Raw genomic sequence first — 11,463 nt, forward strand, 5'->3', positions numbered from 1 at the left:
GAAATGTCGAGTTCATCCAGAGCAGCAATCACCATAATAGAATACCTGATTATTGAAATTAAAAACAATAATAAAATTAATTCGATCTTACCTGACAGAAGTGGTGTCCAATGAGGTAGCCGAGTAAGGATGTGAGCTAGAGGGGGCTATTTGAGAAGCCCCTCTTGCATAAGTAAACGTGATAAAGAAAACTCGTCATATGAAATATAAACACCCATAAAGGGGCAATAAACACCCAATTGGGGATGAATTTTTTAAGAAATGACTAAAAATTTCACAAAGTATACAAAAATATATTATTTTAAAATTAAATAAAACTCACAAAAACACGAAAAAAATCACTCAAACATCAGTTATTTTCTTCTTAGTAATTATGTCAAAGACTTGATCTCCAATTCTCATTTCCATGGATGAGATCTAAATAGAACGAAAGATTGTTAAGATTATAACTGTGATTAAGCATTAACAGATATATTTTTTCCAGAAAATTTAATAAAAGAAAATTATTTGAATTAATAAAATATACTTATTACGTCAATTTTATAATAACGTTACAAAAAATATATTTTTTTTAAAATACCATCTCAAATCATAGCATAATTTGCTTGTTGTTGAACTCGGTCGTAACTTGAAACTAAAACTAATTATAATAATTAGATTAAAAAATATTAAAATTAATATCTTTTTTATGAAAAGAAAAAATTGCTTGTTTGCGTACCTTAATCAAAGCATAAAAAAACATTGCTACTGTAAAGATAACCATCATATATTTATGTCAAATTCATTGTTTAGTTATTTAAAGTAACAAGTTCTATCATACAAATAATTTATGAAAGTTCATTAAAAACAATATATATATACATACGTATTTTTGAAGTAGATATATATACTTGTTAGTTTGTTCATTATTAGTAACTAAAATTTAAACCAGGGTTTCCATACAAATTTAATTTTCATGTACTCACAGTACGTGTATTCCAATTAGGAAATAACTACTGAAACATGTAAGGATTAGGAAACACAATATAAAAAGAAGGTTAATATAAGTACATAATCTATTGTGTTAATTTTTGTATTCTTTAACCCTTACCTGAGATTATGAAGATGGAAGAAGAAGCAACCGGTAAAAATCTAGAAGATGCGGCAAGGGATGTAGAAGAATCGGATTAAGAAAATTTCAGAGAGTAAATATATTTCTGAAAATTTCAGAGAGTAAATATATTTCTGAAAATTTCAGACAGTAAAATCGCTTCAATCGTCATTTTTCTAAGTGCATAAACATAGACCAAGATATTGATTGAACAAGAAAAAACATGCAACTGAAGTAATTGAGAAAGAGAAGCGAACTATAAGATTTTAATAAATTATACTTCAAAATCATGATTAATCAACAAATAAAATTTAGAAAGACATAAAAATTTAGAAAGGTAGTAATTGATGGAACATCATAATTGTTATATTATTTATGAATTTTTCCAAAATGTTAATCTGAAACTAAAAGAAAAAGAGTTACATAACTTAAATGAAACAAAAATTCAAAAAATATAACTAGTTAACTAGTTAAATTTGAAGTGTTACAGTTATTTTTTTCCGCATATAGGGAAACTTACTGGTGTATCAATTGCGGTGAATCAATTGCTTCCTCATTTCTGTTCCATCTGGATATATTTGCATGGAGTTGCTTGTTTTAATCATCGATTCATCACCATCTGCATGATCCAACACAATTTTTGGGTGCACAAATAGCCAATACATTTTGGTAACTGTCATCATGTATGTTGATAACTGTCACCAATTTGACTTTTCTGTTGCTTTTATTTTTTTTATGTTTTTTTGTTATAATGGTGATTGATGAGTGTTCCAAACAAATCAAGCAAAACGCATCGTTTTACTAATTGAAATTATAAAAAAGGCACCAAAACTTTGATAAAATTGTAAATAAGACCCCACTTCCTCTCAGTCAGTTACGAGTCACGAGTCACGAGTCACAAGCCTCCCCAGTCCCCACCCTTTTGTCTCTGAAAGAAAAAAAAAACCTTTTTTCCTTCATCTTCTTCGCCATTAATTATTAGGGTTTCCTTAAATAACAATACAAAGAACTTTCAAAACCCTAATTAAAACATTTAATTTCAGGTTTCTTAAATTTCTATGTCCTGCGGAAAATCAAAATCAGGTTTCATGTCGAGTGAAAAATTAATTGAATGGAGATTACAACTTCAACTCTCACTTCACACCCATTTTTATTAGCTTCTTCTTTAACTCTCATTTCTCTTTTACTCGCTTTTTTCTCCTTCCGATTGTCAAAATCATCGCCGTCGCGAATTAATAATAGTAAAATTTGTAATTGCTGTTGCCACGTTAACGGTCACGGTGTTAATATGGTGGTTGCGGCGGTGGCGAAAACGGAGAAGGAAAAGGTTAGCGTGGATAGGCAGAGTGGCGCGTCTATGATGGAGCAGTTGGTGCCGGAGATTACGACACACGCGCTTAGTTATTTGGATTATCCGAGTTTGTGTAGATTGTCTATGACTAATTCTTTGATGCGTAAAGCTGCCAATGATGATAATGCCTGGAAAGCTCTGTATCACAAGGTTTTTGTTACTTCTTTATTTAGTATTAATTTGCCCTAGTTATTTTTCAGGTTTTTGTTAATTTTTATGTGAATTATTTTTTACTTTATTTGTGTGTGCGTGATAGGATTTTACATTGGAACAAGACACCGTGACGCCTGTTAATGGGTGGAAAGCTTACTATGCATCTACGAGAGCCATTGTGAATGTCAATGCGGAATTCTTCAATATCATTAAAGAAAGGGGTCTTCAAGCTATGAGTCGAGTTTGGTTGAATGTCGATTATGTCAAGTGCATTCATGCTTCTGGGGAACTTTTTTCGGGGTATGCAATAACGCGGGTTAATAGTTAATCTGTTTGCGTATGTGTTCTCCTGCATCCATATTACAATTGTTATAGTTTCCGTATATGATGCATAGTTGATAGGTAAGCATTTATGGCCTTAGTTAGTTTCTCTGGTCCTTTTTTGATGTGGATTAAGATACGAATTTGTGATTGATTTAAAGTTTTAGAGGCATTCAGTCGTACAGTTCATTTAATGAGAAATATCTATGGGAGCCTGCAGTGCCGTAAAAATATGCTAACTTATACTATATTGGATTAGGAATTTAGGACTTAGGAACTTCGATGTGTATTATGTAAAAAAATTATACTGCAGTGCTTTCATACATCTTGAGGGAATGAGGAGGAAATGTTTTATAGTGGTATTGTAGCTGTTTCTGGTTTGTTATGTTTGGAATTAAACATGATTTTGCTGTTCTCGTGCGCTTATTGAAGTTCTTACATGCAATGCTGTTCTGGTTTGGAAAAGAGATGATGATTTAGATTCTATTTTGAATTCATAGATCTCTTACTTCAGAAGAGAATGCATCTATAATATGCACGTATAGAGTTATTCTGTTTTGGCTATAAGATTCTTATATTTGTAATTTGTCTCTGGAATAGGATATCTATATATAAGGGTTGGATGCCTTGTTTTATTCGCTTTTGGTACATTTTTATGAGATTATCAAAACATGGTGGAGGTGATGGCATAAGGAAATTTCCCTGATATGGTAAAATATTTCTCAGCTCACAAAAATTATTAGTTTGTAGTATGTCTTATGAACGAAGAATGTTGATGGTGGACTCCTAGTTTTGAGTTGAGACTTTTTTAATGCTCAAATATATAGTTACCTAGGAAATCATAGACAAAATCATGTGATGATTGGTTGATGCTTGTAGATAAACCTGAAAAGATTCTTAATCTGGAGATCACATTGTTAGAATTTTAAGTTTCTTGGCTGATAAATGTGGTCTCGGATCCCAGGAGGACTCTGCGAGATTTTGCGCCTTTCAAATGTCAAATGTGAAATTGCAGATGTCAGAAGATTGGTCTTGTTTTATCCTTAGAACAAGAGTGTTATATAGTCAAAGTTTGTCCAGATTCTTAAATGCTATTCTGTAGCCTCACTTAAGTATATGCTTTTCTAGTCTGATTGAGAGAAATGGGTCGATGCAGGTATAATGCTGTAATGCAGAGTTGGCAGCTTGCATTTAATTGGGAGCAAGGGCTAGACTTTCAGGTCCGGGACGTGCGAGTTCGGGTACTAACAGATATGGCTTGGGTTACAATGAAGGCGTACGTTGACATGGACACAGGGCCATTTACCGTAACTAATGTGTTTGAGTTCCACAACGGTCGATGGTACATGGTTCATCATCACAACTCAGTGATGCTTATTGATGGAGATGTGGACCAACAGATTGTGCATGCATAAAAGAGTAAGAATTGATAGTAATTAGTATAACCTTTTAAATACTAGATGGAAATTAGTCGTATTTACTAGCAAGAGCAAGTTTCTTGAATTTCCAATCTCAGTTTTGCTTCTCTTTTATCTTTTGTTTTCATTAATCTTTTTCTTATTGTTAATCCTCCCATTATCTTTCTGCTGTAAGTTTTTATATTTTGTATACAGATATGTAATGCACAATAGATGTATTGCTATCACTGCTAAGAGGTAGGTGCTCCATCTGAATTAACCGACTACTTGAATTAATCGAATCGCAATCCGCTGATAATACTCAGCTCAGTTTCGGTTTTAGATTTTTATTGAAGTGGATTAACCCAGCTGAATGAAGTTTCTTTCATAAATTATAATCCAACTGAATGAAAGTTGTTCTTTTATATTGAAAGTTTTAGACTTCTGTTGAAGTGGAGCATTAACTTTTGTTAAAGTTTTTTATGTTGTCCTATGTTAAAAGGCACTCCTAAAAAGTATATTACTAATACTAACACAACTAATATTTCTTAATGTGGTTTTTTCTTCTTGAATAAAAAAGGAAATCATAATGTTTATGAAGCCAAATAGATTTTTATATATTAGCTGATATCTATCATTGTATTTGTAAAGCCATATAATTTTTTAGATATTACCTCCAAGTGATTTGTGCTATTTTTCTATGACTAACTATTTTATCAATCAAAAGTTAAAACAATTATAAAACTTAAGATAAATAAACGATAATAATACATTCAAAATATAACATTATATTAGGGTGCTTTATATGGTTATGTTATTTTTTTAGAAATATAAATATTATGTTGTTCACTTATGATTATTAGATGAATGATCATCACTTTCATTTGTTGGTTAACCAATCGGAGTATACTAATAAAAAAAGTAATTTTGTAATTCTCTATATTATATGGATTTTAAATCGAACCATAAGTATTTGAATTATAATACCACGAATGATAACTATCTATTCCAATGATATATATATATATATATCTCCTTACGCACACATGTAAAGACGTGGTTTCCTAAATATAATTATAAAATGTAATTCATTATACATTAGCATAGTATTGGCGAAAAAATATGATGAGTCTAATAATGTAATGTATAAAGATATTTACACATAAAACGTAAAGAAGCATGTGGTTCCATGGTCTAGCGGTTAGGACATTGGACTCTGAATCCAGTAACCCGAGTTCAAGTCTCGGTGGAACCTATATTTTTAACTTTTATTATTTTTTGTCAAATACTAACAGATATGATGTGCTTTGTTGTGGCTGTTATTATCCATTTTTCTTCTTCTTCTCCACTCCATATTATTCTCATACACAGAGACAGAAAGAAGTCGAATTAAATGGCAATAATGTCCTTAGTCTCAGTTCCAAGTACAACACCGACGTCACCCCATCAAACCCTTCTCTCTCAACCACGTCCTGCTCATTATTACAGCTACACTAACATCAACTCACCTCTTGTAAAATTCAGATACCCTTCTTCTAATACCTTTATCTGTTCCTCTTCTTCTTCCTCATCTTCACCGTCTGTTGTAGAAGAAGAAAAAGAAGAAAATGGCGGTCCTTTTACTTCTTCAGTCAAGGATGACGACGATCTTCCGAATCCCCAACGCTCCGTCTCTGTAAATGCTGACGACATTCCTCTCGGGTACACTCATCTAGTTATAGTTGTTTGGTTATCAGCTTATAATTAAGAACTGTAGCTGAAATTATTTCCATGTATGGACTCTGCATTGATAGTGTGACATGTGAGGTATAATTGATTGAAATCTCGGATCAATTAAGGATATCTAATTCTAATTAAAAAAGTTAACTTAATCACTAGTTAATTAATTAATACGGTCTTCATTTTATTGGAGATTTTAATTCAATCATGATATGTGACATACTGTTAATACAAAGTTTATAATTGTACATGGTGAATTTGATTAATCTGAATAAGTGTTTTGTATGAAGTTGTTGCTGTCAATTGCACACTCTTCATTTGTTATTCTTCAAATGTTATTACCTAAATTGCTAATTTGGATTTTTTTGCCAATCTAGTGCGAAATTTTCAAGTTCTTCTTTTTTTTGGGAAAGAGGAGTAAAATACTAGATCTTTAACATTGGTGCATTTCAATTTGCAGAACTGACATGTAGATGATTGTATGTAATGTTGCACATAAACTTCTCGAATTTTATGTTTTTGCTTTTAAAAACCCCGAAACTCTATTGTAAAAAATGTTGTTTTGCCTCCGTTTCTGTTGGTGTTTTTCATTTAGGCGTTTCTGTTTCCGAGGTTAAATAGATTGTATGTGCATGTGACTTTCATATCATATTGTTTCCGAGCATTTTATGATTTTGCTTGAAAGATTGTCTTGTTCACATAGCATTCTATTGTGCAGGGGCTGTAAGGCGTGTGGGCGACCGGAGGTTGAGAGAGGCTGCAATGGAGAGGGAAGGATTCAAGGTGGGATTGCAACAGTTCCAGGGTTTGGTTGGTGGCCAATAAAGGCTTACAGGCCCTGCCCTGGATATGTGGCATCTGGTGGTAGGTATAGACGACAAGGGCAAAGCCTGGATGATATTGTTTCCGGATCAGGGAAGTCAGCGCCAGCAACTTCTCCAGTGAGTAGCACCAAGGTCGAGTCCAAGCCCAGGTAAAGTGCTGCTATGTGTGATGTTCAGCTTAAACTCCTGCTTGATGCTACAGATGGAAAAACATTTCAGTTTACTGTCCTGGTCTATACCCTGCTGTGTGTTTCTTGTATATTGCATACATTGTTACAATTATTTATCGTATGAAATTTTGCAGCAAGAAAAGGCGAGATCCCAGGAAATTTAAGAAGTAGCATCAACAAAGAGAGATGTGCTTGGTTATGGATCAATCCATTTCCAATCTTTATACAGGATCACAAGTTTTGACGTTCATTGTCTTTTTACTGTATATGGTATCTATCTACTATCTTATGCTAGCCAATTTTCAATCTCTGGATATGATTTTAATGATGAAATTTTAGTTTAAAATTATACATATTGCTTGATATGATGGATCATGTTAAATTATGATTGCACTACTAGCCAGGAAGATGTGATTCAGTTGTTGTTCATCATAAATTATGTTAAATTGTGATATTTAGAATGACTAGGCGACAAGCGAGAATTTTTTAGATGAACCAAGTTCACCACTTATAATTGTCAATTATCTATCTATTACGTGGCACGCGATATTAATGAATGTGATAATCAATTATTAAATATCTCACTAATTGGTGATATTTTAATTAAAGTTAACTACGATTTAATGACTGATTGAATATTACTTAGTGAATTAGGGTTCGTGTAAGAATTTTTCGTGATCAGCTGATATTCATCGCTTTTACTTTTAAAGGGTTATTTGCAAAATAAAATCTCCATCTTTTATTTTTATATTGATTCAAATAAGATGTCAAAAACAAATGTTGTTTGATGAAGGAAAAATATTGTGGTCAAGAAATAAAAAAAGTTGACATTATATCACGTTTTACAAGTCATGCTTAAATTGCTATAGGTGAAATGTATATTTTTTTATTATAAATATTACTCCTAAACTAATTTATGATTCCATTTTTTTGAGCTTACATTAGAGTACATTAATTTTTTTTTTCTCTTTTTTGAAACAATTTTTTTCCTATAATAGTACTACAGTTGATCCTCTGATAATTAATATATATGATAAACTAAAAATTTATTAATTATTAATTTATTGAATATTTTATAAGACATAATATTCAAATTGGTTTCCTAAAATTTTATTAATTATTAATTTATTGAATATTAATTATTAGAGGGTCTACTACTAAATTAGAATCTTACGTGGACTATAAACAAAGGGGTTTACTATTCGCCGCCCCAAATTACTACCCACCGCCCAAGTTTTGACTGAAATGCCCCTAACATAATTTCAATACAAAAACGAAAAAAACAAAAATTCTCTCAACTAAAAAATCTCTCAAACTCAACCTAAAATCCCGACGATAACCGGAACCGATTTATGTCGCAATCGACGGAAAATAAAAGACGGAAACCTCCGATAATTAATTTTTTTCGTTTTTAACTCTTTTAATAAAAAATAATTTTTTTTTATTTTTTTTAAGGGCCATCGCCCGGCGATGGCGATGGCCCTGTGCACCATCGCCTGGCGATGGCGATGGTGCACAGGGACAATCGTCCCCGAGGGACGATTGTCCCAGTGGACCATTGTCTACGAGGGACGATGGTTCCAGTGGACCATCGTCATCTTCTGGCGATGGTCCACTGGGACCATCGTCCCCCTGGGACGATTGTCCATTGGGATTGCTAATACTATTTTTTGTTGTTGTGTAGCATAGAAAGTGGCTACTTGAAACTATCCGTTGCATTGTATTGTTAGATGGGTTTGAATTAGTTGTATGTAAAGGAATACTAGTGACTAAAACAGTGAAGAGGGCTGCAATTTGTGAATGTATAGTAGCAACTATCTTTCTCCATATACATCACAAACTTGCCCGATTGATTAACAATAGAGGAAATTAGACTCCACACTGTTACAGCCCATAATAATCTCAGAAATACAGTCTGGCCCTTTTTTCCCTATTAATACTGTATAAACTGAGTTTATTTGATAATTAACTATTTTTCTTTTAATATCACTGTTAACTAACTTCATTAACACGGTGCTTCTCCTAACCACGAAGATGACGTTGATAAAGATGAGACCGACGAAGATGAGACCGCTGCTGAGGAAGACTACCATAAAGAAGACAACACGGACGAAGATAACACCGTTAATATGGCGAGTATGTGATTACAGTGGCCGTTTGTTTTTGGTGCTCCTCGAATCTTCCATTTATTGTCATCAACGCTGCTCCTCTTTGTTTCTTCGAAGAAGAAAAAAAGAAACGAACGGTTCAAAAACGGCGATGGCTTAATATGCGAGACATGGAATTTCTTCGGCGGTGATGGATTTTCTTCTTCTGATGTTGAGATGTCGTGATGGTTGCTTAGAATCTGTTGTTATTAAATTGGGTTGGGAGTTTTATGATTTTGTACAAAATGGATTGGTTCATTTGTTTTGCGGTTTGTGGACGTGCGGATTATGCTCGTAAGGTGTTTGATATGTGTTGTAGTGATCGTGATGTGATTATTTGGACTACTTTGATTAATGGGTATGTAAAATCTGGTCAAATTTTGATTGCACGGTGACTGTTCGATAAAATGTCTGAGAGAAACTCTATTTCTTGGAGTGCCATGATTTTTGGAATTTCTGGGTATGTTCAAGTTGGCTTGATTTCTGGGATTTATGGGATTCGAGCGTATGCTAAGTTTGTTGGATTGTACTGTAAATTGAAGAGAAAAAGTAGTAAATTTATAAAACTTTTAGTAAACTACTACTAGTAAACTGTTAGTGAACTGATAGTAAATTTTTCTTCTTATTTTCTGTTTATGAATTTTAGGAATCTGGTTTACTACTGTTCGTAAAACTAGTAAACTGTTAGTAAATGAATGGTAAATTAATTTATTTTTTATTAAATTGATAGTAAACGATTAATGAATTAACTATACGGTTAAAAAATAGATTAATAGTAAATTTGATTTTTTAAGTAAACAGTTAGTAAATTGATAGTAAACTTTTTGTTAGTAAACCGATAGGAGATTTACCGTACTTTTATAAATAAAAACCGTTAGTAAACTGTTAGTAAACTTTTTTTATTTGTAAACCGTTGGTAAATTGTTAGTAACCCGATAGTAAACTTACTGATTTTTTAAAATAAAAAACCGTATTTTTCAACTCAAAAAGTATAATTTCGCAACTTTTGAAAGTCAAACCGTAAAAATCAACACAAACTGGTCAAACCGTATTTTTGAGAATATTTATACAGAGTATGGGTATTTTTGAAAAACTCTCTTAACAATAATGAATGAATGCAGCCAATGCAGGGTAGATGAAAATATATCAGCCTCAATAACAGCAAAGTATGTTAAAACTTTCATTTATATTTTAAACTGCTTATAGTTAAAAATTAGTCTATGTTATTAAAACTTCAATTTACTATGTTTTACATTGCTGATAGACAAAAGTTAGGTATTTGGAATTATCAAATTCTACTACAACTTTCGGTGATTGGACCAAAACAAGCAAATTTATGAGAAATTTTTAGATAGACTGTCCACAGACTAAACTAAGAGCATCCATAGTTAGACTGTTTTTGAGTCTGATAGCCAATGCCATGTCAGCGTTTCATTAAATTCATATTTATTATACAATCTCCACAATAGTTAGACTTTAAAAAGTAAACGAACAAAGGATCACTTTACCCCCCGAACTTGGCGCAAAGTATCAAAAACGTCCAAATTAGCAAAATGGGATCACTTTTATCCTGAACTTGTCAAATTTGGTACAAAAACCCCCCTCCCCACTCTCACCTAAGAGAGTGAGGCACACTTTCTGGTTTTAGAGGTGGTTTTTTTTCCTAGGTGGTTTTTAATGGTGAAATATTTAAAATGATCCTAATTTTTTTAATATTTTATAAATTAGTCCCTAATAATTAAAAAAACAATTTAATTTAAAAACCTTATACATCAAAACTAAATTAACTAAAAATATGAAGGACTTTTTCGTACTTTTTTACAAAATAATTTTAATTTTTTTTAAATTATAATCAGCAGCTGCCGGAAATCTTTTCCGGCAGCTGCTGAGTTCGTCTCTGTGAGAGACGACCTGGGTTCGTCTCTCACAGAGACGAACAGTTCGTCTTTAAGACGAACCGACTCGAACCCAGATCTGGGTTCGCCGGAGAATTTGAAATAGGTGGCGGGTGGGTTTCGGGCGGTTGTTGTTGGGTTTGGGCGGTGGTTGATGAATTTTGGGTGGTGGTTGGTAGAGGTGGAGGAAGACGGATAGCGGCGGCGGTGGTATAAAAAAAACCCGATGAATTTATCTTTTAAAATTTAAATTAACGATTTAATTAAAATAGATTAATTAGGGTTAAATATTTAATTAGATTAAGTTAATTAGGGTTAATTAGAGTTAATTAGGGTTAATTAGAGTTAATTAGAGTTAATTAGAGTTAATTAGAATCTCACTCTCCAATTAGGGTG

At 32.5% G+C, this 11,463-nt stretch overlaps 2 protein-coding genes and 1 non-coding gene across 4 annotated transcripts; all 3 read left to right on the top strand.

Annotated features, from left to right (window-relative positions):
- The first annotated feature begins 1,968 nt into the window (after positions 1–1,968).
- LOC126676202 (F-box protein SKIP8) lies at positions 1,969–4,654 on the top strand. Of its 2 annotated transcripts, XM_050370356.2 has the most exons (4): positions 1,969–2,591; positions 2,698–2,894; positions 3,516–3,625; positions 4,072–4,204. In XM_050370356.2, exons 1-3 carry the CDS (start codon positions 2,202–2,204, stop codon positions 3,619–3,621), a joined length of 693 nt encoding a protein of 230 aa, XP_050226313.1. In that variant the 5' UTR covers positions 1,969–2,201; the 3' UTR covers positions 3,622–3,625; positions 4,072–4,204. The 2 variants fall into 2 exon arrangements, with proteins under 2 accessions (XP_050226313.1, XP_050226312.1); XM_050370355.1 differs by lacking the exon at positions 3,516–3,625 and having other exon boundaries at positions 1,977–2,591; positions 4,072–4,654.
- Positions 4,655–5,495: 841 nt separating this feature from the next.
- TRNAQ-CUG (transfer RNA glutamine (anticodon CUG)) lies at positions 5,496–5,567 on the top strand. Its single transcript has one exon. It is a non-coding gene; the product is annotated as a tRNA-Gln (tRNA).
- Positions 5,568–5,627: 60 nt separating this feature from the next.
- On the top strand, positions 5,628–7,378 carry LOC126676287 (uncharacterized). The gene is made up of 3 exons (XM_050370456.2): positions 5,628–6,013; positions 6,750–7,004; positions 7,160–7,378. The coding sequence occupies exons 1-3, from the start codon at positions 5,706–5,708 to the stop codon at positions 7,194–7,196; spliced, it is 600 nt and encodes a 199-aa protein (XP_050226413.1). The 5' UTR covers positions 5,628–5,705; the 3' UTR covers positions 7,197–7,378.
- The last annotated feature ends 4,085 nt before the right edge of the window (positions 7,379–11,463 follow it).

Source organism: Mercurialis annua, linkage group LG4 (genome assembly GCF_937616625.2).
Source record: "Mercurialis annua linkage group LG4, ddMerAnnu1.2, whole genome shotgun sequence".
Classification (NCBI taxonomy): Eukaryota; Viridiplantae; Streptophyta; class Magnoliopsida; order Malpighiales; family Euphorbiaceae; genus Mercurialis; species Mercurialis annua.

Coding starts and splice junctions, on each gene's coding strand:
- LOC126676202 (XM_050370355.1), top strand. CDS start 2,202: ATGGAGATTACAACTTCAACTCTCACTTCACACCCATTTTTATTAGCT. Junction 2,592..2,697: donor GGAAAGCTCTGTATCACAAG/GTTTTTGTTACT, acceptor TGTGCGTGATAG/GATTTTACATTGGAACAAGA. Junction 2,895..4,071: donor TCTGGGGAACTTTTTTCGGG/GTATGCAATAAC, acceptor GGGTCGATGCAG/GTATAATGCTGTAATGCAGA.
- LOC126676287 (XM_050370456.2), top strand. CDS start 5,706: ATGGCAATAATGTCCTTAGTCTCAGTTCCAAGTACAACACCGACGTCA. Junction 6,014..6,749: donor GCTGACGACATTCCTCTCGG/GTACACTCATCT, acceptor TCTATTGTGCAG/GGGCTGTAAGGCGTGTGGGC. Junction 7,005..7,159: donor AAGGTCGAGTCCAAGCCCAG/GTAAAGTGCTGC, acceptor GAAATTTTGCAG/CAAGAAAAGGCGAGATCCCA.